Consider the following 24,437-nt stretch of genomic DNA (forward strand, 5'->3'; position numbering starts at 1 on the left):
ACGGAACGCCCGTCGGCGTTACTGCCACTTTATACTAATTCTGACGTCGACTGAAATGTGGTGCTTTGGCAAAGTTAATGCCCTGACACAAGGCAAAGTTGGAGCCTTGCGGCTGAAGACCGTAGCTGTTGTCCGTAGCAGAAACTTAAGTCTGTCAGAAGTGGGATTCGAACCCACGCCTCCAGGGGAGACTGCGACCTGAACGCAGCGCCTTAGACCGCTCGGCCATCCTGACACGCTTGCGTGGTGGGAGCTGACCCGTTGCGGCTACACCCAGCTTGTGGTCTGAATCCCTAACGAAATGTTGATTCGATTCAAATATAGCTCCACATGTTCTGCCAAGCGCTGAAGACTGTAGCTGTTATCCGAAGCCAAAGGACAAAGGACAGTTCTGTCGGAAAAGTGGGATTCGAACCCACACCTCCAGAGGAGACTGCGACCTGAACGCAGCTTTTGGATCTACGCCCTGCAGGCAGGCACCGACACGCTAGCGCTTCGCATTTCAGACCGGTCATCCCGCCGGCCTCGTTGGCGCAGTTAGGCAGCGCGTCAGTCTCATAATCTGAAGGTCGTGAGTTCGAGCCTCACACGGGGCAGCGTGGTGCCTTTCGATAGCTGAGAGCGCTTACACGACAGAGCGGGCTTCTCTGTTCCCGTCCGCCTGCTTGTCTCCTTCGCCTGAGGGAAAAAGGCCACAGCTCATCTGAAGGGTGGACGACACGACATTGCGGGAGAAACTGTGAGTTTCCAGGTAAATTCCCTAAATCCCATCCAGCGACATTGCATTCAGTCCTAGGCCACCCTTTGACATGCAATATAATCGAAATTCAGTGTTCACGCTGGGCTAATGCTGAATGAATGCAGGAATACCATCCCTGTCGTATTCATGTAACATGTGGCGGTGTTCTTGTGAGGTTTTCTTAAGGGTAATATGATGCTGGCATTGGAAATGAAATTCCCTATTAATGGGAAGGCAAGCTTTCGTGAACCTTAAAGCAATGTTGCCTTCATCTTAAGGAAATATTGACTCGATTCTATTACGACTTGACATAGTCTTTCAAGGCATTCTTTAAAAGTGCCTGCAACTTGGTATCGGGGAAGGAGTGACGTCGCACAAACGATAAAACGGAGTAATTCTCAAGTTTAACGGAAGTTACTGCCACTTTATACTAATTCTGACGTCGACTGAAATGTGGTGCTTTGGCAAAGTTAATGCCCTGACACAAGGCAAAGTTGGCAAAGTTACAGCCTTGCGGCTGAAGACCGTAGCTGTTGTCCGTAGCCAAAACTTAAGTCTGTCAGAAGTGGGATTCGAACCCACGCCTCCAGGGGAGACTGCGACCTGAACGCAGCGCCTTAGACCGCTCGGCCATCCTGACACGCTTGCGTGGTGGGAGCTGACCCGTTGCGGCTACACCCAGCTTGTGGTCTGAATCCCTAACGAAATGTTGATTCGATTCAAATATAGCTCCACATGTTCTGCCAAGCGCTGAAGACTGTAGCTGTTATCCGAAGCCAAAGGACAAAGGACAGTTCTGTCGGAAAAGTGGGATTCGAACCCACACCTCCAGAGGAGACTGCGACCTGAACGCAGCTTTTGGATCTACGCCCTGCAGGCAGGCACCGACACGCTAGCGCTTCGCATTTCAGACCGGTCATCCCGCCGGCCTCGTTGGCGCAGTTAGGCAGCGCGTCAGTCTCATAATCTGAAGGTCGTGCCTCACACGGGGCAGCGTGGTGCCTTTTGATAGCTGAGAGCGCTTACACGACAGAGCGGGCTTCTCTGTTCCCGTCCGCCTGCTTGTCTCCTTCGCCTGAGGGAAAAAGGCCACAGCTCATCTGAAGGGCGGACGACACGACATTGCGGGAGAAACTGTGAGTTTCCAGGTAAATTCCCTAAATACCATCCAGCGACATTGCATTCAGTCCTAGGCCACCCTTTGACATGCAATATAATCGAAATTCAGTGTTCACGCTGGGCTAATGCTGAATGAATGCAGGAATACCATCCCTGTCGTATTCATGTAACATGTGGCGGTGTTCTTGTGAGGTTTTCTTAAGGGTAATATCATGCTGGCATTGGAAATGAAATTCCCTATTAATGGGAAGGCAAGCTTTCGTGAACCTTAAAGCAATGTTGCCTTCATCTTAAGGAAATATTGACTCGATTCTATTACGACTTGACATAGTCTTTCAAGGCATTCTTTAAAAGTGCCTGCAACTTGGTATCGGGGAAGGAGTGACGTCGCACAAACGATAAAACGGAGTAATTCTCAAGTTTAACGGAAGTTACTGCCACTTTATACTAATTCTGACGTCGACTGAAATGTGGTGCTTTGGCAAAGTTAATGCCCTGACACAAGGCAAAGTTGGCAAAGTTACAGCCTTGCGGCTGAAGACCGTAGCTGTTGTCCGTAGCCAAAACTTAAGTCTGTCAGAAGTGGGATTCGAACCCACGCCTCCAGGGGAGACTGCGACCTGAACGCAGCGCCTTAGACCGCTCGGCCATCCTGACACGCTTGCGTGGTGGGAGCTGACCCGTTGCGGCTACACCCAGCTTGTGGTCTGAATCCCTAACGAAATGTTGATTCGATTCAAATATAGCTCCACATGTTCTGCCAAGCGCTGAAGACTGTAGCTGTTATCCGAAGCCAAAGGACAAAGGACAGTTCTGTCGGAAAAGTGGGATTCGAACCCACACCTCCAGAGGAGACTGCGACCTGAACGCAGCTTTTGGATCTACGCCCTGCAGGCAGGCACCGACACGCTAGCGCTTCGCATTTCAGACCGGTCATCCCGCCGGCCTCGTTGGCGCAGTTAGGCAGCGCGTCAGTCTCATAATCTGAAGGTCGTGCCTCACACGGGGCAGCGTGGTGCCTTTTGATAGCTGAGAGCGCTTACACGACAGAGCGGGCTTCTCTGTTCCCGTCCGCCTGCTTGTCTCCTTCGCCTGAGGGAAAAAGGCCACAGCTCATCTGAAGGGTGGACGACACGACATTGCGGGAGAAACTGTGAGTTTCCAGGTAAATTCCCTAAATACCATCCAGTGACATTGCATTCAGTCCTAGGCCACCCTTTGACATGCAATATAATCGAAATTCAGTGTTCACGCTGGGCTAATGCTGAATGAATGCAGGAATACCATCCCTGTCGTATTCATGTAACATGTGGCGGTGTTCTTGTGAGGTTTTCTTAAGGGTAATATCATGCTGGCATTGGAAATGAAATTCCCTATTAATGGGAAGGCAAGCTTTCGTGAACCTTAAAGCAATGTTGCCTTCATCTTAAGGAAATATTGACTCGATTCTATTACGACTTGACATAGTCTTTCAAGGCATTCTTTAAAAGTGCCTGCAACTTGGTATCGGGGAAGGAGTGACGTCGCACAAACGATACAACGGAGTAATTCTCAAGTTTAACGGAACGCCCGTCGGCGTTACTGCCACTTTATACTAATTCTGACGTCGACTGAAATGTGGTGCTTTGGCAAAGTTAATGCCCTGACACAAGGCAAAGTTGGCAAAGTTACAGCCTTGCGGCTGAAGACCGTAGCTGTTGTCCGTAGCCGAAACTTAAGTCTGTCAGAAGTGGGATTCGAACCCACGCCTCCAGGGGAGACTGCGACCTGAACGCAGCGCCTTAGACCGCTCGGCCATCCTGACACGCTTGCGTGGTGGGAGCTGACCCGTTGCGGCTACACCCAGCTTGTGGTCTGAATCCCTAACGAAATGTTGATTCGATTCAAATATAGCTCCACATGTTCTGCCAAGCGCTGAAGACTGTAGCTGTTATCCGAAGCCAAAGGACAAAGGACAGTTCTGTCGGAAAAGTGGGATTCGCACCCACACCTCCAGAGGAGACTGTGACCTGAACGTAGCTTTTGGATCTACGCCCTGCAGGCAGGCACCGACACGCTAGCGCTTCGCATTTCAGACCGGTCATCCCGCCGGCCTCGTTGGCGCAGTTAGGCAGCGCGTCAGTCTCATAATCTGAAGGTCGTGCCTCACACGGGGCAGCGTGGTGCCTTTTGATAGCTGAGAGCGCTTACACGACAGAGCGGGCTTCTCTGTTCCCGTCCGCCTGCTTGTCTCCTTCGCCTGAGGGAAAAAGGCCACAGCTCATCTGAAGGGTGGACGACACGACATTGCGGGAGAAACTGTGAGTTTCCAGGTAAATTCCCTAAATCCCATCCAGCGACATTGCATTCAGTCCTAGGCCACCCTTTGACATGCAATATAATCGAAATTCAGTGTTCACGCTGGGCTAATGCTGAATGAATGCAGGAATACCATCCCTGTCGTATTCATGTAACATGTGGCGGTGTTCTTGTGAGGTTTTCTTAAGGGTAATATCATGCTGGCATTGGAAATGAAATTCCCTATTAATGGGAGGGCAAGCTTTCGTGAACCTTAAAGCAATGTTGCCTTCATCTTAAGGAAATATTGACTCGATTCTATTACGACTTGACATAGTCTTTCAAGGCATTCTTTAAAAGTGCCTGCAACTTGGTATCGGGGAAGGAGTGACGTCGCACAAACGATAAAACGGAGTAATTCTCAAGTTTAACGGAACGCCCGTCGGCGTTACTGCCACTTTATACTAATTCTGACGTCGACTGAAATGTGGTGCTTTGGCAAAGTTAATGCCCTGACACAGGCATAAGTTGGCAAAGTTACAGCCTTGCGGCTGAAGACCGTAGCTGTTGTCCGTAGCCGAAACTTAAGTCTGTCAGAAGTGGGATTCGAACCCACGCCTCCAGGGGAGACTGCGACCTGAACGCAGCGCCTTAGACCGCTCGGCCATCCTGACACGCTTGCGTGGTGGGAGCTGACCCGTTGCGGCTACACCCAGCTTGTGGTCTGAATCCCTAACGAAATGTTGATTCGATTCAAATATAGCTCCACATGTTCTGCCAAGCGCTGAAGACTGTAGCTGTTATCCGAAGCCAAAGGACAAAGGACAGTTCTGTCGGAAAAGTGGGATTCGCACCCACACCTCCAGAGGAGACTGTGACCTGAACGTAGCTTTTGGATCTACGCCCTGCAGGCAGGCACCGACACGCTAGCGCTTCGCATTTCAGACCGGTCATCCCGCCGGCCTCGTTGGCGCAGTTAGGCAGCGCGTCAGTCTCATAATCTGAAGGTCGTGCCTCACACGGGGCAGCGTGGTGCCTTTTGATAGCTGAGAGCGCTTACACGACAGAGCGGGCTTCTCTGTTCCCGTCCGCCTGCTTGTCTCCTTCGCCTGAGGGAAAAAGGCCACAGCTCATCTGAAGGGTGGACGACACGACATTGCGGGAGAAACTGTGAGTTTCCAGGTAAATTCCCTAAATCCCATCCAGCGACATTGCATTCAGTCCTAGGCCACCCTTTGACATGCAATATAATCGAAATTCAGTGTTCACGCTGGGCTAATGCTGAATGAATGCAGGAATACCATCCCTGTCGTATTCATGTAACATGTGGCGGTGTTCTTGTGAGGTTTTCTTAAGGGTAATATCATGCTGGCATTGGAAATGAAATTCCCTATTAATGGGAGGGCAAGCTTTCGTGAACCTTAAAGCAATGTTGCCTTCATCTTAAGGAAATATTGACTCGATTCTATTACGACTTGACATAGTCTTTCAAGGCATTCTTTAAAAGTGCCTGCAACTTGGTATCGGGGAAGGAGTGACGTCGCACAAACGATAAAACGGAGTAATTCTCAAGTTTAACGGAACGCCCGTCGGCGTTACTGCCACTTTATACTAATTCTGACGTCGACTGAAATGTGGTGCTTTGGCAAAGTTAATGCCCTGACACAAGGCAAAGTTACAGCCTTGCGGCTGAAGACCGTAGCTGTTGTCCGTAGCCGAAACTTAAGTCTGTCAGAAGTGGGATTCGAACCCACGCCTCCAGGGGAGACTGCGACCTGAACGCAGCGCCTTAGACCGCTCGGCCATCCTGACACGCTTGCGTGGTGGGAGCTGACCCGTTGCGGCTACACCCAGCTTGTGGTCTGAATCCCTAACGAAATGTTGATTCGATTCAAATATAGCTCCACATGTTCTGCCAAGCGCTGAAGACTGTAGCTGTTATCCGAAGCCAAAGGACAAAGGACAGTTCTGTCGGAAAAGTGGGATTCGAACCCACACCTCCAGAGGAGACTGCGACCTGAACGCAGCTTTTGGATCTACGCCCTGCAGGCAGGCACCGACACGCTAGCGCTTCGCATTTCAGACCGGTCATCCCGCCGGCCTCGTTGGCGCAGTTAGGCAGCGCGTCAGTCTCATAATCTGAAGGTCGTGAGTTCGAGCCTCACACGGGGCAGCGTGGTGCCTTTCGATAGCTGAGAGCGCTTACACGACAGAGCGGGCTTCTCTGTTCCCGTCCGCCTGCTTGTCTCCTTCGCCTGAGGGAAAAAGGCCACAGCTCATCTGAAGGGTGGACGACACGACATTGCGGGAGAAACTGTGAGTTTCCAGGTAAATTCCCTAAATCCCATCCAGCGACATTGCATTCAGTCCTAGGCCACCCTTTGACATGCAATATAATCGAAATTCAGTGTTCACGCTGGGCTAATGCTGAATGAATGCAGGAATACCATCCCTGTCGTATTCATGTAACATGTGGCGGTGTTCTTGTGAGGTTTTCTTAAGGGTAATATGATGCTGGCATTGGAAATGAAATTCCCTATTAATGGGAAGGCAAGCTTTCGTGAACCTTAAAGCAATGTTGCCTTCATCTTAAGGAAATATTGACTCGATTCTATTACGACTTGACATAGTCTTTCAAGGCATTCTTTAAAAGTGCCTGCAACTTGGTATCGGGGAAGGAGTGACGTCGCACAAACGATAAAACGGAGTAATTCTCAAGTTTAACGGAAGTTACTGCCACTTTATACTAATTCTGACGTCGACTGAAATGTGGTGCTTTGGCAAAGTTAATGCCCTGACACAAGGCAAAGTTGGCAAAGTTACAGCCTTGCGGCTGAAGACCGTAGCTGTTGTCCGTAGCCAAAACTTAAGTCTGTCAGAAGTGGGATTCGAACCCACGCCTCCAGGGGAGACTGCGACCTGAACGCAGCGCCTTAGACCGCTCGGCCATCCTGACACGCTTGCGTGGTGGGAGCTGACCCGTTGCGGCTACACCCAGCTTGTGGTCTGAATCCCTAACGAAATGTTGATTCGATTCAAATATAGCTCCACATGTTCTGCCAAGCGCTGAAGACTGTAGCTGTTATCCGAAGCCAAAGGACAAAGGACAGTTCTGTCGGAAAAGTGGGATTCGAACCCACACCTCCAGAGGAGACTGCGACCTGAACGCAGCTTTTGGATCTACGCCCTGCAGGCAGGCACCGACACGCTAGCGCTTCGCATTTCAGACCAGTCATCCCGCCGGCCTCGTTGGCGCAGTTAGGCAGCGCGTCAGTCTCATAATCTGAAGGTCGTGAGTTCGAGCCTCACACGGGGCAGCGTGGTGCCTTTTGATAGCTGAGAGCGCTTACACGACAGAGCGGGCTTCTCTGTTCCCGTCCGCCTGCTTGTCTCCTTCGCCTGAGGGAAAAAGGCCACAGCTCATCTGAAGGGTGGACGACACGACATTGCGGGAGAAACTGTGAGTTTCCAGGTAAATTCCCTAAATACCATCCAGCGACATTGCATTCAGTCCTAGGCCACCCTTTGACATGCAATATAATCGAAATTCAGTGTTCACGCTGGGCTAATGCTGAATGAATGCAGGAATACCATCCCTGTCATATTCATGTAACATGTGGCGGTGTTCTTGTGAGGTTTTCTTAAGGGTAATATCATGCTGGCATTGGAAATGAAATTCCCTATTAATGGGAAGGCAAGCTTTCGTGAACCTTAAAGCAATGTTGCCTTCATCTTAAGGAAATATTGACTCGATTCTATTACGACTTGACATAGTCTTTCAAGGCATTCTTTAAAAGTGCCTGCAACTTGGTATCGGGGAAGGAGTGACGTCGCACAAACGATACAACGGAGTAATTCTCAAGTTCGCCACTTTATACTAATTCTGACGTCGACTGAAATGTGGTGCTTTGGCAAAGTTAATGCCCTGACACAAGGCAAAGTTGGCAAAGTTACAGCCTTGCGGCTGAAGACCGTAGCTGTTGTCTGTAGCCGAAACTTAAGTCTGTCAGAAGTGGGATTCAAACCCACGCCTCCAGGGGAGACTGCGACCTGAACACAGCGCCTTAGACCGCTCGGCCATCCTGACACGCTTGCGTGGTGGGAGCTGACCCGTTGCGGCTACACCCAGCTTGTGGTCTGAATCCCTAACGAAATGTTGATTCGATTCAAACATAGCTCCACATGTTCTGCCAAGCGCTGAAGACTGTAGCTGTTATCCGAAGCCAAAGGACAAAGGACAGTTCTGTCGGAAAAGTGGGATTCGCACCCACACCTCCAGAGGAGACTGCGACCTGAACGCAGCTTTTGGATCTACGCCCTGCAGGCAGGCACCGACACGCTAGCGCTTCGCATTTCAGACCGGTCATCCCGCCGGCCTCGTTGGCGCAGTTAGGCAGCGCGTCAGTCTCATAATCTGAAGGTCGTGAGTTCGAGCCTCACACGGGGCAGCGTGGTGCCTTTTGATAGCTGAGAGCGCTTACACGACAGAGCGGGCTTCTCTGTTCCCGTCCGCCTGCTTGTCTCCTTCGCCTGAGGGAAAAAGGCCACAGCTCATCTGAAGGGTGGACGACACGACATTGCGGGAGAAACTGTGAGTTTCCAGGTAAATTCCCTAAATCCCATCCAGCGACATTGCATTCAGTCCTAGGCCACCCTTTGACATGCAATATAATCGAAATTCAGTGTTCACGCTGGGCTAATGCTGAATGAATGCAGGAATACCATCCCTGTCGTATTCATGTAACATGTGGCGGTGTTCTTGTGAGGTTTTCTTAAGGGTAATATCATGCTGGCATTGGAAATGAAATTCCCTATTAATGGGAAGGCAAGCTTTCGTGAACCTTAAAGCAATGTTGCCTTCATCTTAAGGAAATATTGACTCGATTCTATTACGACTTGACATAGTCTTTCAAGGCATTCTTTAAAAGTGCCTGCAACTTGGTATCGGGGAAGGAGTGACGTCGCACAAACGATAAAACGGAGTAATTCTCAAGTTTAACGGAACGCCCGTCGGCGTTACTGCCACTTTATACTAATTCTGACGTCGACTGAAATGTGGTGCTTTGGCAAAGTTAATGCCCTGACACAAGGCAAAGTTGGCAAAGTTACAGCCTTGCAGCTGAAGACCGTAGCAGAAACTTAAGTCTGTCAGAAGTGGGATTCGAACCCACGCCTCCAGGGGAGACTGCGACCTGAACGCAGCGCCTTAGACCGCTCGGCCATCCTGACACGCTTGCGTGGTGGGAGCTGACCCGTTGCGGCTACACCCAGCTTGTGGTCTGAATCCCTAACGAAATGTTGATTCGATTCAAATATAGCTCCACATGTTCTGCCAAGCGCTGAAGACTGTAGCTGTTATCCGAAGCCAAAGGACAAAGGACAGCTCTGTCGGAAAAGTGGGATTCGAACCCACACCTCCAGAGGAGACTGCGACCTGAACGCAGCTTTTGGATCTACGCCCTGCAGGCAGGCACCGACACGCTAGCGCTTCGCATTTCAGACCGGTCATCCCGCCGGCCTCGTTGGCGCAGTTAGGCAGCGTGTCAGTCTCATAATCTGAAGGTCGTGAGTTCGAGCCTCACACGGGGCAGCGTGGTGCCTTTTGATAGCTGAGAGCGCTTACACGACAGAGCGGGCTTCTCTGTTCCCGTCCGCCTGCTTGTCTCCTTCGCCTGAGGGAAAAAGGCCACAGCTCATCTGAAGGGTGGACGACACGACATTGCGGGAGAAACTGTGAGTTTCCAGGTAAATTCCCTAAATACCATCCAGCGACATTGCATTCAGTCCTAGGCCACCCTTTGACATGCAATATAATCGAAATTCAGTGTTCACGCTGGGCTAATGCTGAATGAATGCAGGAATACCATCCCTGTCATATTCATGTAACATGTGGCGGTGTTCTTGTGAGGTTTTCTTAAGGGTAATATCATGCTGGCATTGGAAATGAAATTCCCTATTAATGGGAAGGCAAGCTTTCGTGAACCTTAAAGCAATGTTGCCTTCATCTTAAGGAAATATTGACTCGATTCTATTACGACTTGACATAGTCTTTCAAGGCATTCTTTAAAAGTGCCTGCAACTTGGTATCGGGGAAGGAGTGACGTCGCACAAACGATACAACGGAGTAATTCTCAAGTTTAACGGAACGCCCGTCGGCGTTACTGCCACTTTATACTAATTCTGACGTTGACTGAAATGTGGTGCTTTGGCAAAGTTAATGCCCTGATAAAGGCAAAGTTGGCAAAGTTACAGCCTTGCGGCTGAAGACCATAGCTGTTGTCCGTAGCAGAAACTTAAGTCTGTCAGAATTGGGATTCGAACCCACGCCTCCAGGGGAGACTGCGACCTGAACGCAGCGCCTTAGACCGCTCGGCCATCCTGACACGCTTGCGTGGTGGGAGCTGACCCGTTGCGGCTACACCCAGCTTGTGGTCTGAATCCCTAACGAAATGTTGATTCGATTCAAATATAGCTCCACATGTTCTGCCAAGCGCTGAAGACTGTAGCTGTTATCCGAAGCCAAAGGACAAAGGACAGTTCTGTCGGAAAAGTGGGATTCGAACCCACACCTCCAGAGGAGACTGCGACCTGAACGCAGCTTTTGGATCTACGCCCTGCAGGCAGGCACCGACACGCTAGCGCTTCGCATTTCAGACCGGTCATCCCGCCGGCCTCGTTGGCGCAGTTAGGCAGCGCGTCAGTCTCATAATCTGAAGGTCGTGCCTCACACGGGGCAGCGTGGTGCCTTTTGATAGCTGAGAGCGCTTACACGACAGAGCGGGCTTCTCTGTTCCCGTCCGCCTGCTTGTCTCCTTCGCCTGAGGGAAAAAGGCCACAGCTCATCTGAAGGGTGGACGACACGACATTGCGGGAGAAACTGTGAGTTTCCAGGTAAATTCCCTAAATACCATCCAGTGACATTGCATTCAGTCCTAGGCCACCCTTTGACATGCAATATAATCGAAATTCAGTGTTCACGCTGGGCTAATGCTGAATGAATGCAGGAATACCATCCCTGTCGTATTCATGTAACATGTGGCGGTGTTCTTGTGAGGTTTTCTTAAGGGTAATATCATGCTGGCATTGGAAATGAAATTCCCTATTAATGGGAAGGCAAGCTTTCGTGAACCTTAAAGCAATGTTGCCTTCATCTTAAGGAAATATTGACTCGATTCTATTACGACTTGACATAGTCTTTCAAGGCATTCTTTAAAAGTGCCTGCAACTTGGTATCGGGGAAGGAGTGACGTCGCACAAACGATACAACGGAGTAATTCTCAAGTTTAACGGAACGCCCGTCGGCGTTACTGCCACTTTATACTAATTCTGACGTCGACTGAAATGTGGTGCTTTGGCAAAGTTAATGCCCTGACACAAGGCAAAGTTGGCAAAGTTACAGCCTTGCGGCTGAAGACCGTAGCTGTTGTCCGTAGCCGAAACTTAAGTCTGTCAGAAGTGGGATTCGAACCCACGCCTCCAGGGGAGACTGCGACCTGAACGCAGCGCCTTAGACCGCTCGGCCATCCTGACACGCTTGCGTGGTGGGAGCTGACCCGTTGCGGCTACACCCAGCTTGTGGTCTGAATCCCTAACGAAATGTTGATTCGATTCAAATATAGCTCCACATGTTCTGCCAAGCGCTGAAGACTGTAGCTGTTATCCGAAGCCAAAGGACAAAGGACAGTTCTGTCGGAAAAGTGGGATTCGCACCCACACCTCCAGAGGAGACTGTGACCTGAACGTAGCTTTTGGATCTACGCCCTGCAGGCAGGCACCGACACGCTAGCGCTTCGCATTTCAGACCGGTCATCCCGCCGGCCTCGTTGGCGCAGTTAGGCAGCGCGTCAGTCTCATAATCTGAAGGTCGTGCCTCACACGGGGCAGCGTGGTGCCTTTTGATAGCTGAGAGCGCTTACACGACAGAGCGGGCTTCTCTGTTCCCGTCCGCCTGCTTGTCTCCTTCGCCTGAGGGAAAAAGGCCACAGCTCATCTGAAGGGTGGACGACACGACATTGCGGGAGAAACTGTGAGTTTCCAGGTAAATTCCCTAAATCCCATCCAGCGACATTGCATTCAGTCCTAGGCCACCCTTTGACATGCAATATAATCGAAATTCAGTGTTCACGCTGGGCTAATGCTGAATGAATGCAGGAATACCATCCCTGTCGTATTCATGTAACATGTGGCGGTGTTCTTGTGAGGTTTTCTTAAGGGTAATATCATGCTGGCATTGGAAATGAAATTCCCTATTAATGGGAGGGCAAGCTTTCGTGAACCTTAAAGCAATGTTGCCTTCATCTTAAGGAAATATTGACTCGATTCTATTACGACTTGACATAGTCTTTCAAGGCATTCTTTAAAAGTGCCTGCAACTTGGTATCGGGGAAGGAGTGACGTCGCACAAACGATAAAACGGAGTAATTCTCAAGTTTAACGGAACGCCCGTCGGCGTTACTGCCACTTTATACTAATTCTGACGTCGACTGAAATGTGGTGCTTTGGCAAAGTTAATGCCCTGACACAAGGCAAAGTTACAGCCTTGCGGCTGAAGACCGTAGCTGTTGTCCGTAGCCGAAACTTAAGTCTGTCAGAAGTGGGATTCGAACCCACGCCTCCAGGGGAGACTGCGACCTGAACGCAGCGCCTTAGACCGCTCGGCCATCCTGACACGCTTGCGTGGTGGGAGCTGACCCGTTGCGGCTACACCCAGCTTGTGGTCTGAATCCCTAACGAAATGTTGATTCGATTCAAATATAGCTCCACATGTTCTGCCAAGCGCTGAAGACTGTAGCTGTTATCCGAAGCCAAAGGACAAAGGACAGTTCTGTCGGAAAAGTGGGATTCGCACCCACACCTCCAGAGGAGACTGCGACCTGAACGCAGCTTTTGGATCTACGCCCTGCAGGCAGGCACCGACACGCTAGCGCTTCGCATTTCAGACCGGTCATCCCGCCGGCCTCGTTGGCGCAGTTAGGCAGCGCGTCAGTCTCATAATCTGAAGGTCGTGAGTTCGAGCCTCACACGGGGCAGCGTGGTGCCTTTTGATAGCTGAGAGCGCTTACACGACAGAGCGGGCTTCTCTGTTCCCGTCCGCCTGCTTGTCTCCTTCGCCTGAGGGAAAAAGGCCACAGCTCATCTGAAGGGTGGACGACACGACATTGCGGGAGAAACTGTGAGTTTCCAGGTAAATTCCCTAAATACCATCCAGCGACATTGCATTCAGTCCTAGGCCACCCTTTGACATGCAATATAATCGAAATTCAGTGTTCACGCTGGGCTAATGCTGAAGGAATGCAGGAATACCATCCCTGTCGTATTCATGTAACATGTGGCGGTGTTCTTGTGAGGTTTTCTTAAGGGTAATATCATGCTGGCATTGGAAATGAAATTCCCTATTAATGGGAAGGCAAGCTTTCGTGAACCTTAAAGCAATGTTGCCTTCATCTTAAGGAAATATTGACTCGATTCTATTACGACTTGACATAGTCTTTCAAGGCATTCTTTAAAAGTGCCTGCAACTTGGTATCGGGGAAGGAGTGACGTCGCATTGCTGACCCATTGCGGCTACACCTACAGGCAAGGACAGAGAAGCTAGTTCTTCGCTGTTCAGACCGGTCAACCCACCGGCCTCATTGACGCAGTTGGGCAGCGTGTCAGTCTCATAATCTGAAGGATCCCTTCCGCCTGCTTGTCCCTTTTCTCCCGAGTCAAAAGGCCACAGCTCCTCTGGAGGGCGTGCGACATGATGTTTTGTGAGAAACTGTGAGGTTCCAGGTAAATTCCCTGACTTCCACCCAGTCCTAGACCAACCGTTGATATACAGTGTAATCGAAATTCAGTGTTGATGCTGGGCTAATGCTGAATGAATGCAGTAATAGCATTCATAATCATGTAACATGTGGCCGTGTCCTTGTGAGGCTTTCTTGAGGTTAGTATAATGCTGGCATTCGATGAAATGAAATTACATGTCATTGGGAAGACAAGCTTTCGTAAACCTAAAGGCCCGGACACACCAAGCCTAATAGTCTGTGGCCTTCATCCTGTAGTGCCACAAACTGTAAGCAGACAGAGAATGCACATTTTCTGCTGTCATGCAGGTGGCCCGGATAGCTCAGTCGGTAGAGCATCAGAGTTTTAATCTGAGGGTCCAGGGTGATAAGCTGTCAGTTTGCTGAGGCCTCCCCTCATGACCTGAATTAAGTACATGCAGCGCTGTTTGCTAAAGTAGCATACTTTGCAGGCATCCTATCATATGCACACTGCTGGTATGGATACAGTCAGTTTTGACTGCAAGAGATGAGGTAATTTGATGTCTTTGATTGTTTACGGCACTCCCATTTTCCTGTTTCAGCATAAAAGCGGCATTTTGCTTGTCAGAAATACATGCTCTGTTTTAATGTTACTTTAAATTGGGGTAGAACTAAATGAATGGCAAAGCTCAGCATTTTTTTGGCAACTCCCTTCCGTCACCTCGCATACCCCAGTTTGAGAACAAGTGCTATAGAGTGTCCCACAAAAGTGAGTACACCCCTCACACAAATTTAGTATATTGTCTTAAGGGATAATACTATAGAAATTTAACTTGGATATATTTTATAGTCAGTGTGCAGCTTGTATAGCAGTATAGATTTACTGTCCTATGAAAATAACTCAGCATACAGCCATTATTGTCAAAATAGCTGGCAACAAAAGTGAGTACACCCTAAGTGAACTTGTCAAAACTGTGTCCAAAGTGTCAATATTTTATGTTAGCACCATTGTTATCCAGCACTGCCTTAATCCTGCAAGGCATGGAATTGACCAGAGCTGCACAGGTTGTTGCTGGGATCCTCTTCCATATAATGGCATCACATAGCTGCAGTACATTAGACACATTGTGCTTCTCTACCTTCCATCTGAGGATGCCCCACAGGGTTCAGGTCTGGAGACAAACTTGGCCACTCATTCACCTTCAGCTTCCTCAGCAAGGCGGCTATCATTTTGGTGGTGTGATTGGGATCGTTATCATGGAAAACTGCCGATCTGCCTGGTTTCTGGAGGGAAGGCACCGTGTTCTGCTACAGAATGTACAGTACATAATGGACTCCATGTTTCCCTCAATGAACTGCAACTCCCCAGAACCAACAGCACTCATGCAGCCCCAGACCATGATGCTACCACCACCATGCTTGACTGTAGGCAAGACACAGTTTTCTTGGTACTCTTAACCAGGGCATCACCACACATGCTGGACACCATCTGAGTTGATCTTATAGTCTCATCAGACCACAGAACATGGTTCCAGTTATTCATGCTCATGGACAGGTTGTCTTCAGCAAACTGTTTGCGGGCTTTCTTATGAGCCAGCTTCAGAAGAGGCTTTCATGTGGGATGACGCCTGTGCAAACTGACTTTTAGCACTGTGCAGCGTATGGTGTGAGCACTGACAAACTGACCTTTTACTTCTGCAACCTTTAAAGCAAAGCTGGCAGCACTCATGCATCTGTTTTTTTTTTTTTTTTTTTTTTTTGAAGCCAGGTTCTGCACTTGATGCACAGAACAGTCAAGCAGACAAAAACATAAACATAATGAATAGGACATGTGGCTTTACATGGCTAAACAACATACTGCTGTTATCACTTAGGGTGTACTCACTTTTGTTGCCAGCTATTTTGGCAATAATGGCTGTATTTTTAGAGGACAGTAAATCTATACTGCTATACAAGCTGGACACTGACTACTCTAAAATATATCCAAGTTTCATTTCTATAGTATTATCCCTTGGGAAGATATACTAAAATGGTTGCTGAAATGTAAGAGGTGTACTTACTTTTGTGAGATACTGTATGTTTCTCATCCCCCACCCAATTTTTGTATTATTGTTTGTTGACAATGAAACAGAAAAAGGGGGTTTGGAGCGTTTTGGGATTTTTAAAATCCAAATACTGGTTAATGGCTGGTAAGCAATATTTTGGCCTGTGCATTTTCTCAGTTCGGTTGCTGTTGGCAAGTGATTTTTTTGTAATCTTGTTTGCTTTCCTCCTGCTTTGTTGTTCATGTCTTACTTTCTTTAGTCGTAAAGAAATGTTTTTTGAGGAAAACATTTCAGGATTTCTCTCCATATAGTGGACTTCTATGGTGCCCCCAAGTTTGAACTTCCAAAATGCAGTTTAAATGTGGCGTCAAAGGGCTTTTAATGATCCCAGCCGAGGAAGAAGTTTATTATCTAGCGAAACGATCAGATATATACTTTTTAATCTCAAATGCTTGTCTTGCTGAGCTAGACAAGACTTTGAGGTTAAAAAGTATATAATTTGTAATTTTTTTTTTTTTTTTTTAGAAAATAACATTGTTTGCTAAATAAAACCCTTCTTTCCTTGGCTGCGATCATTTAGAGCCCTTTGAAGCTGCATTTTAGAAGTTCAAACCATATAAATCCTGAATGCTTTACTCAAAAAACATAATTTCCTTACGACTGAAGAAAGAAGGACATGAACATCTTGGATGACAAGTGTGTGAGTACATTATCTGTAAATTTTTGTTCTGAAATGTGCATTTCTCAAATCTCTCACAATTGTGATTTTCATGCTGCCCAAATGTGGTTTACATACATGACACTATTAATCTTAGTTAAAAATTACAGAAGTTTCCCCCAAAATCCCAAGCATACCTTTACGTCTATGTAATGCTGCATTTAAAAAAAAAAAAACCTTGATTCCAAGTTTTCAATGAGGAATTAAAACAGTAGTCAAACATCAAACACTTCAAACATCCCCAGTAGAACACATTTTGATGTTTTCACATATCCAAGACTTTCTATAAATGTAAACTGGGGTGTCAAGCTCAGCTCTGCAGAGTTTAACTCCAATTCTAACTGAACACACCTGAATCATGGTCTTCAAGGTTAACTTATTAGAGGTGTGTTGGAGCTTTACTCTGCAGGACTGTGACTCTCCAGAATAAATGCCAGATCTGGGCCATTGTTGCACTCTGTTCTACTGTTGCTTTTAAACAGGGGTTAACTTGTATTTGTCTCTTTTTAGAACTGGTGGTGCCCAGAATGGAGAGTGAAGTACTAGATGAAATGCAAGATGAAGATCAGTATTTTATAACTGGACGAGAATCAATTAGTTGCTCTCAGACAGAAAATACTTCAAGTAAAACTCATTTCACCTGCCAGTATTGTGGAAAGAGTTTCAGTCAACATGGAAACCTTATAGTCCACTTGAGGATTCACACTGGAGAGAAGCCTTTTACCTGCCAACAGTGTGGAAAACATTTCAGTGAACATGGAAATCTTAAAGTCCACATGAGGATTCACACTGGAGAGAAGCCTTTCACCTGCCAAGAGTGTGGAAAATCTTTCACTAAAAAAGCAGCCCTCAAAAGCCACATGAACGTCCACACAGGTGAAAAGCCCTTCACATGCCCTCTGTGTGGAAAACATTTCAGTCAACAAGGAAGCATTAACAGGCACATGAGAACTCACACTGGAGAGAAGCCGTACCTTTGCAAACTTTGTGGAATAGGTTTTACAACCAAACCAAACCTTGAGTATCACATGAACATTCACACTGGTGAGAAGCCATATGCATGCGATCAGTGTGAAAAGAAGTTCAGTCATAAGGGAACCCTTAAAAAGCACATGGTGGTTCACTCAGGAGCTCCCTCTCTCAGTTTTATATGCCATCAGTGTGGAATGAGTTTCTCAGACAGTGATCATTTTAAAAATCATGTAACATCTCACACTGGAGAGAAGCCGTTCATGTGCAATCACTGTGGAAAAACTTGCTCAAACAAGACAAACCTAAATCTACACATGAGAATTCATACTGGAGAGAAGGATTATATCTGCCCTTATTGTGGAAAGACTTTCAGATTTAGAGGAAACCTTCGGGCTCACATGAGAGTTCACAGTGAAGAAAAACCTTTTAGTTGCCTTTCATGTGGAAAGAGTTTCACACTTAAAGGAAACCTTACCGCTCACATGAGGCTTCACACTGGAGACAGACCTTCTGCAACATAAGTTTCACATATCAGAGAAACCTGAAAGATAATTTGCAAACGCATTCTGGAAACACACTGACAAGTTTAGAAGGAGCAATTTTTAAAATCACTCTGAAGGCGGCGCAATGGAATAATTTTTGTCTATATGTGATTTTGCCATCACATATAGACCTAGAACAGTTATGTATAAACAAGACCGTATTTCTGTTTTTGTACGTAAATAGTTTCAAATAGCTCTGCAGATATAAAATGGCACCAGAAAAAAGTTCTACTTCAAAGATTTTTTGCCTGAAATAGCAAAAATAATTTGAAGGCTGAAATTATTGACTGAAACCGTGACAAATATTAAATATAAATTCTCAAGTGAGTTATGTTGTGTGTACGTAAAAGTTCCTTCTTACTGAACTGTCCACTTGTGCCAAGAAATAGTGGGCTAACAAGTCTGGCATGAATTTCAACAAGTACAGTGGGGCAAATAAGTATTTAATACACTGCCGATTTTTCAAGTTTTCCCATTTACAAATAATGGTAAAATCTGTAATTTTCAATATAGGTACACCTCAACTGTGAGAGACAGAATCTAAAACAAATCCAGTCACATTGTTTAATTTTTAAATAATTAAGTTCCATTTTATTGCATGAAACACGTCTATGATACACTAGAAAAATAGAACTTAGTATTTGGTTTACAGTTACAGAGGTCAGATGTTTTCTGTAGTTCTTGACCAGGTTTGCACACACTGCAGCGGGGATTTTGTCCCACTCCTCCATACAGGTCTTCTGCAGATCTTTCAGGTTTTGGGACTGTAGCTTGGGCAACAGGCCCTTACTGAGGGAAGGTTGTTGTTGCCCAAAATCTTGTGATACATGGCCCCATCCATCCTCCCCTCAATACGGTGCGGTCGTCCTGTCCACTTTGCAGAAAAACACCCCCAAAGCATGATGTTTCCTCCCCCATGCTTTTTGGTGTTCTTTGGATTGTACTTATCCTTCTTCTTCCTCCAAACACGGCATGTGGAGTTTATACCAAAGAATTATATTTTGGTCTCATCTGTCCACATGACCTTCTCCCATGCCTACTCCAGGATCATACAGATGGTCTTTGGCAAACTTCAGACGGGCCTGGACATGTGCTGACTTGAACAGGGAGACCTTGCACACGCTGCAGGATTACAATCCATGACGGTGTAGTGTGTTACTAATGGTAACCGATGAGACTGTGGTCCCAGCTCTCTTCAGGTCACTGACCAGGTCCTCCCGTTTAGTTCTAGGGTGATCCCTCACCTTTCTCAGGATCATTGATTGTCCCTAGTGTCCTTAGACAGCTCTTTGGTCTTGCCCATAGTGGAGAGGTTGGAGTCTGATTGAGTGTGTGGACAGGTGTCTTTTATACAGGTAACAAGTTCAAACAGATGCAATTACTACAGGTAATGAGTGGAGGATAGGAGGGCTTCTTAAAGACAAACTAACAGGTCTGTGAGAGATAGAATTCTTGCTAGTTGGTAGGTGATCAAATACTTATTTCATGCAATAAAAGGGAAATTAATTATTTAAAAATCATACAATGTGATTTTCTTTTTTTTTTTTTCTTTTTTTTGAGATTTTGTCTCTCACAGTTGAGGCATACCTACGACTTAATCGGCGAAAAAACTGTGCTGTTCAGACTACATGACATCCTGTCTGTCATTAGGTCATTGTGCTTTTCACACTACGTGACACAATGTAAATGATCCGCAACAGTGGGTCACACACTACTGCTAACACTAAGCTGACAACAACTCTGTCGCCCAATGGGCAAGTTTCCATCCAGTTTTTTGCAATGTTTTGTTATTGACAAAGAGAATATGCATTAAAAAACTGTAAAATTTGCTGTCTCCATCCAACTGGCTTTTTACCAAAAAAACTGTGCTGGATGATGATATCCCTAAAAAATGCAATTGTTGCATAGCTGTTTCCGTTAATAATTTCACCTATCGCACAAAATACATAGGCTTGAAACAAAACTGTATTATATAGGCTATTATTTAATTGTATAAGCCAACATGAAACTCATGATTATAATAATAAATAATAATAATAAAAATGTATTATTTATTTTTTATTTATTTAGCAATATACATAAACAGGTGAAGTTGTGTTATGATTATTTTTCTGATTAACTTTAAATTAAAATTATGTGGCTGTTGTAATGTTTTGACCAATCAGACACACTATTATTTGTTACTTATAACAAATAATCTTTAAAACCAACAAGCCAGGTATATGTTGGAATTCTGGAAACAACCCTTGAAAGCGACTAACATCCAAAAGGAGCTCAGTCACCAGGGCAACCATCTGATGACACCAGTTTTACGACACAAAGAAATGCAGGCAGAAAAACTTTTCCTATTCTTTCCTATAGGAAAGACTTTATGCTCATAGAAATGGACTCGTCCCTAATTCATAGGAAAACTTCTTTGAATGAACACACAAATCCTTTAGGTCATTGTGTGTACTATAACTATCTTGTATAATGTCTTTGGAATTGTATTTTTTTATTGTATGTATGCTTAATGCGTGAAGCACTAGTCAATGTGACCTACCTATAACTATGTGTCTCCTATCAAACTAATGCTCATTTAATGATGCACACTTTGGTGAATGCCACCTCCTCATAGAATGCCATGTGTGTTCGTACTTTAATCCAAATATAAAATGCCACAACCATTCGAACCATGCTTTCAGACAAATGGTCATAAAACCCACATTATTTACAACCTCCCGTTTGTAAATTCAGCCTTTTTCATTGGTCAAGTCCATCCTGAGAGGCGTGACTCTTCCTAGACTTTAAAAGGCTCCTCCACAGTTCTGTCTGTCTCTTCTGAAAAATCTTGATTGCTGTCTGTGTGAGAGAACTCACATGACCCAGAGCGAGCCTCAACATACAGAGCCGTGTGTGGTCTCCCCAACCTGGGAAGATGGCTCTCGACTACACAAAGTCAGACTGATACCGCTGGAGTTTGTTGCCCTCAACCCTGGAACTTATCATCATGGAAATGTCAATGATCAGACACTTCTCTCTCTTTACTCCTGGCCGTCCCTGTACCCCCATCTCTGAATTCTGGTCTGTAGTCCTTCAGAACTGCTTACTCAGGAGAGAGGACTCTCCTAACCACAACAGAGTTTCAAGAAATTGCAACCTCGTCATCAAATGGAACCATCCAGAACTACTTCAGAGGCTTCACAAGACTCTTGTTTAACAGCTAAGTCAAATGCAAGTATCGTTCCTTCCACTAAACAGAGGTTTTGTGTAAGCTATTGTATACTGTGCTTTGAGATAGAAACTGATGGTTCTTTCAGATGGTCAACTCAGCCTCATACCCCTTTCCTTGTCTGTTTCTAGCCATCACCTCTCACCCTTCCTAGATACCATGTATGTGTGATTTGCGTCTGTACGTGTTCGTTTAGACTAGTTATGTGTTAGTCCTTAGATAATAAAACTCTTCTGCGCAAATTACGTGAGTCTCTGATTCTGCCTTGCAAATTGATGTCCCTTTACGATTTAAGATTAAGCTACATGCTCTAATGCATTAATACTGTAAGAATGTTATTTGTCTGTGGCCAATATGAAATTGATTTGAAATTACTCAAATGTTCGCTGGACAAATGGATTAGTCGATGGCGAGTTAATCCCGTTACAGTTACTACTGACGGTTGATATAAATAATTGTAATTAATCATAATTAATTGTAATTATTTATATATATTTTCCTTTTGAGCTAAATTTGCTACACTGTGATCCATTAAAAATACCTACATTGGTTTTCTAAGTATTAATTTTATACACGCAAAAAAAAAACAGCATTAACAACTGAACCTGAGTATTATCATTATCACATTATCTTAACAACAATGGATGATATTAAACCAACTTGAAAAATTTGTGTTCATTTAACATGAACGGATTACATTCACTAAACATGATCTAAAAACTAATTTTTAACTTGAATTAATGTTTTTTATTGAACAGAAGTTAAAGTTAATGAGATAATTAGTAATTAGTTAAGTGATGATTGATCATTATTGAAGACACCTGATGTTAACAAGCAGAATCCCCAAAGGAGAAAATCTAAAAAATTTTAAGAAACCATTACAGTGGTCAGTGTTTGCATTAGTTGGTCTCTTGACCCTTACATCTTTAACATTAGATCTTGCTGGGCTGCTTTGTTTGGGAGAAAACAACCAGACAAGCCAAGACCACAAGTCATCAGGGGATGAAAATTGGGATGGTGTTCTTTGGATTGTACTTATCCTTCTTCTTCCTCCAAACACGGCATGTGGAGTTTATACCAAAGAATTATATTTTGGTCTCATCTGTCCACATGACCTTCTCCCATGCCTACTCCAGGATCATACAGATGGTCTTTGGCAAACTTCAGACGGGCCTGGACATGTGCTGACTTGAACAGGGAGACCTTGCACACGCTGCAGGATTACAATCCATGACGGTGTAGTGTGTTACTAATGGTAACCGATGAGACTGTGGTCCCAGCTCTCTTCAGGTCACTGACCAGGTCCTCCCGTTTAGTTCTAGGGTTTGCATTAGTTGGTCTCTCATAACCATGATGGTTATGGTTTAATGTAATCATTGCTTGACCTGAATCATTGAACTCAATTTAGAGTCAAATCTCTGAGTTATTTTCCATTAAAGGAACTGTAACTCAGAGATAAGTTTCTAAAAGTGTTCAGTCAAATAACTGTTGTAAATATTTAGTCTCATGAGTCCACAACAAACAATACTCTCCATCTATTGTTAAAATATACTTTGGAAGAATTTCTCACAAATTAAAACTTGTTTGTTTAGACACACACAGACATCAAGAACCAGCGTATGAATCTCAGCAACGGTGACAAATGATGTATTCAGATAAACATATCAACTCTGAACATCACAAAACAAGTTATTAAAAAGTCACATAAAAACAACAAAAACAAATGAAAATAGTAAGAATAAAATAAATTATGAAGACAATTCAGCCCATAATTTATTCATGCCGCAATGCATGATGGGAATCATGGATGAGTTCTGATTGGCTACAACATACTTTTTCTGATGGTCACCATTGTTGTGATTCTCACACTGATTCTTCATGTTTGTGTGTCTTAATAAAACTATTTTTTTTTTTTTTTTTACATATCTGTCTGACTATATATGCGACTCTCAATTATAGAGTTTATGTAACCAGTGATAAAACCCATGGTCTATTACTTCACAAACATTTCTTGAAAACATGATTGCCTTTAGTCTGGTGTGTCTGGCTGTTATAACACTGCTACAGCAGCCAAACAAAATCTGCTTTTACAAACGTTAAACTCAAGACCCCAACTAATGCAAACACTGACCACTGTAATGGTTTCCTAAAAAATGTGATTTTCTCATTTGGTGATTCTGCTTATTAACATCAGGTGTCTTCAATAATGATCAATCATCACTTAATTAATCACTAATTATATCATTAACTTTAACTTCTGTTCAATAAAAACCATTAATTCAAGTTAAAAATTTGTATTTAGATCATGTTTAGTGAATGTAATCTGTTCATGTTAAATGAAAACAAATTTTTCAAGTTGGTTTAATATCATCCATTGTTGTTAAGATAATGTGGTGGAATCACATGGAAACACTGTCCATGATTAAATCATGTTCAACCAAAGTGCTATTTTTTTGAGTGCAGCAGTATGTTGTTTAACCATGCAAAGCTACATGTCCTATTCATCATGTTTCTGTTTTTGTCTGCTTGACAGGACAATACAAAGTTGTGTATCTTGTACTAGAGCAGGTAAAAGTACCTCATGGCAGAACTCTCTGAGAATTACAGAATTAGAAATGTTGCTCTCCACAAAGATGGCCAAGGCTATTAAAGGTTCAGTAACACCCTGAAACCAAGTTACACTACACTGGTCAGGGTCATACAGAGGTTTTCAAAGATGGGTTTCATTCGGAACATGCCTTGCAAGGGTAGATCAACGAAGCTGAGCACTCGTTCTGTGCGTCAGGTGCAGAACTTGGCTTCAAAAAACAGATGCATGAGTGCTGCCAGCATTGCATTAAAGGTTGCAGAAGTAGAAAGTCAGCTTGTCAGTGCTCACACAATATACATAGGCGTCGTCCCAGAAGGAAGCCTCATCTGAAGCTGGCTCACAAGAAAGCCCACAAAGAGTTTGTTGAAGACAACCTGTCCAAGAGCATAAATTACTAGAACCATGTCCTGTTTTCTGATGAGACTAAGATGAACTTGTTTGGCTCAGATGGTGTCCAGCATGTGTGGCGATGACC

At 45.3% G+C, this 24,437-nt stretch overlaps 1 protein-coding gene and 18 non-coding genes across 19 annotated transcripts; 7 read left to right on the forward strand and 12 right to left on the reverse strand.

Annotated features, from left to right (window-relative positions):
* Positions 1-152: 152 nt before the first annotated feature.
* Positions 153-235, reverse strand: trnal-cag (transfer RNA leucine (anticodon CAG)). The gene has a single exon. It is a non-coding gene; the product is annotated as a tRNA-Leu (tRNA).
* Positions 236-522: 287 nt separating this feature from the next.
* trnam-cau (transfer RNA methionine (anticodon CAU)) lies at positions 523-596 on the forward strand. The gene has a single exon. It is a non-coding gene; the product is annotated as a tRNA-Met (tRNA).
* Positions 597-1,296: 700 nt separating this feature from the next.
* Positions 1,297-1,379, reverse strand: trnal-cag (transfer RNA leucine (anticodon CAG)). Its single transcript has one exon. It is a non-coding gene; the product is annotated as a tRNA-Leu (tRNA).
* A 1,053-nt stretch (positions 1,380-2,432) lies between these two features.
* On the reverse strand, positions 2,433-2,515 carry trnal-cag (transfer RNA leucine (anticodon CAG)). Its single transcript has one exon. It is a non-coding gene; the product is annotated as a tRNA-Leu (tRNA).
* A 1,064-nt stretch (positions 2,516-3,579) lies between these two features.
* trnal-cag (transfer RNA leucine (anticodon CAG)) lies at positions 3,580-3,662 on the reverse strand. Its single transcript has one exon. It is a non-coding gene; the product is annotated as a tRNA-Leu (tRNA).
* A 1,064-nt stretch (positions 3,663-4,726) lies between these two features.
* On the reverse strand, positions 4,727-4,809 carry trnal-cag (transfer RNA leucine (anticodon CAG)). Its single transcript has one exon. It is a non-coding gene; the product is annotated as a tRNA-Leu (tRNA).
* A 1,055-nt stretch (positions 4,810-5,864) lies between these two features.
* trnal-cag (transfer RNA leucine (anticodon CAG)) lies at positions 5,865-5,947 on the reverse strand. The gene has a single exon. It is a non-coding gene; the product is annotated as a tRNA-Leu (tRNA).
* A 287-nt stretch (positions 5,948-6,234) lies between these two features.
* On the forward strand, positions 6,235-6,308 carry trnam-cau (transfer RNA methionine (anticodon CAU)). The gene has a single exon. It is a non-coding gene; the product is annotated as a tRNA-Met (tRNA).
* Positions 6,309-7,008: 700 nt separating this feature from the next.
* On the reverse strand, positions 7,009-7,091 carry trnal-cag (transfer RNA leucine (anticodon CAG)). Its single transcript has one exon. It is a non-coding gene; the product is annotated as a tRNA-Leu (tRNA).
* Positions 7,092-7,378: 287 nt separating this feature from the next.
* trnam-cau (transfer RNA methionine (anticodon CAU)) lies at positions 7,379-7,452 on the forward strand. The gene has a single exon. It is a non-coding gene; the product is annotated as a tRNA-Met (tRNA).
* A 687-nt stretch (positions 7,453-8,139) lies between these two features.
* Positions 8,140-8,222, reverse strand: trnal-cag (transfer RNA leucine (anticodon CAG)). Its single transcript has one exon. It is a non-coding gene; the product is annotated as a tRNA-Leu (tRNA).
* Positions 8,223-8,509: 287 nt separating this feature from the next.
* On the forward strand, positions 8,510-8,583 carry trnam-cau (transfer RNA methionine (anticodon CAU)). Its single transcript has one exon. It is a non-coding gene; the product is annotated as a tRNA-Met (tRNA).
* Positions 8,584-9,281: 698 nt separating this feature from the next.
* trnal-cag (transfer RNA leucine (anticodon CAG)) lies at positions 9,282-9,364 on the reverse strand. The gene has a single exon. It is a non-coding gene; the product is annotated as a tRNA-Leu (tRNA).
* Positions 9,365-9,651: 287 nt separating this feature from the next.
* trnam-cau (transfer RNA methionine (anticodon CAU)) lies at positions 9,652-9,725 on the forward strand. Its single transcript has one exon. It is a non-coding gene; the product is annotated as a tRNA-Met (tRNA).
* A 710-nt stretch (positions 9,726-10,435) lies between these two features.
* Positions 10,436-10,518, reverse strand: trnal-cag (transfer RNA leucine (anticodon CAG)). The gene has a single exon. It is a non-coding gene; the product is annotated as a tRNA-Leu (tRNA).
* A 1,064-nt stretch (positions 10,519-11,582) lies between these two features.
* trnal-cag (transfer RNA leucine (anticodon CAG)) lies at positions 11,583-11,665 on the reverse strand. Its single transcript has one exon. It is a non-coding gene; the product is annotated as a tRNA-Leu (tRNA).
* A 1,055-nt stretch (positions 11,666-12,720) lies between these two features.
* On the reverse strand, positions 12,721-12,803 carry trnal-cag (transfer RNA leucine (anticodon CAG)). Its single transcript has one exon. It is a non-coding gene; the product is annotated as a tRNA-Leu (tRNA).
* A 287-nt stretch (positions 12,804-13,090) lies between these two features.
* On the forward strand, positions 13,091-13,164 carry trnam-cau (transfer RNA methionine (anticodon CAU)). The gene has a single exon. It is a non-coding gene; the product is annotated as a tRNA-Met (tRNA).
* Positions 13,165-17,018: 3,854 nt separating this feature from the next.
* LOC141305345 (uncharacterized) lies at positions 17,019-18,140 on the forward strand. The gene is made up of 2 exons (XM_073832459.1): positions 17,019-17,691; positions 17,779-18,140. Exons 1-2 carry the CDS (start codon positions 17,175-17,177, stop codon positions 18,138-18,140), a joined length of 879 nt encoding a protein of 292 aa, XP_073688560.1. The 5' UTR covers positions 17,019-17,174.
* Positions 18,141-24,437: the final 6,297 nt, after the last annotated feature.

This window comes from Garra rufa, unplaced genomic scaffold, assembly GCF_049309525.1.
Source record: "Garra rufa unplaced genomic scaffold, GarRuf1.0 hap1_unplaced_002, whole genome shotgun sequence".
In the NCBI taxonomy this organism is placed as follows: domain Eukaryota; kingdom Metazoa; phylum Chordata; class Actinopteri; order Cypriniformes; family Cyprinidae; genus Garra; species Garra rufa.

Bases quoted from the DNA above. Each gene is read 5' to 3' on its own strand.
- LOC141305345 (XM_073832459.1), top strand. From the start codon at position 17,175: ATGGAGAGTGAAGTACTAGATGAAATGCAAGATGAAGATCAGTATTTT. The intron at 17,692-17,778 runs GTGAGAAGCCAT...TTCACTCAGGAG, and splicing joins TCACATGAACATTCACACTG to CTCCCTCTCTCAGTTTTATA.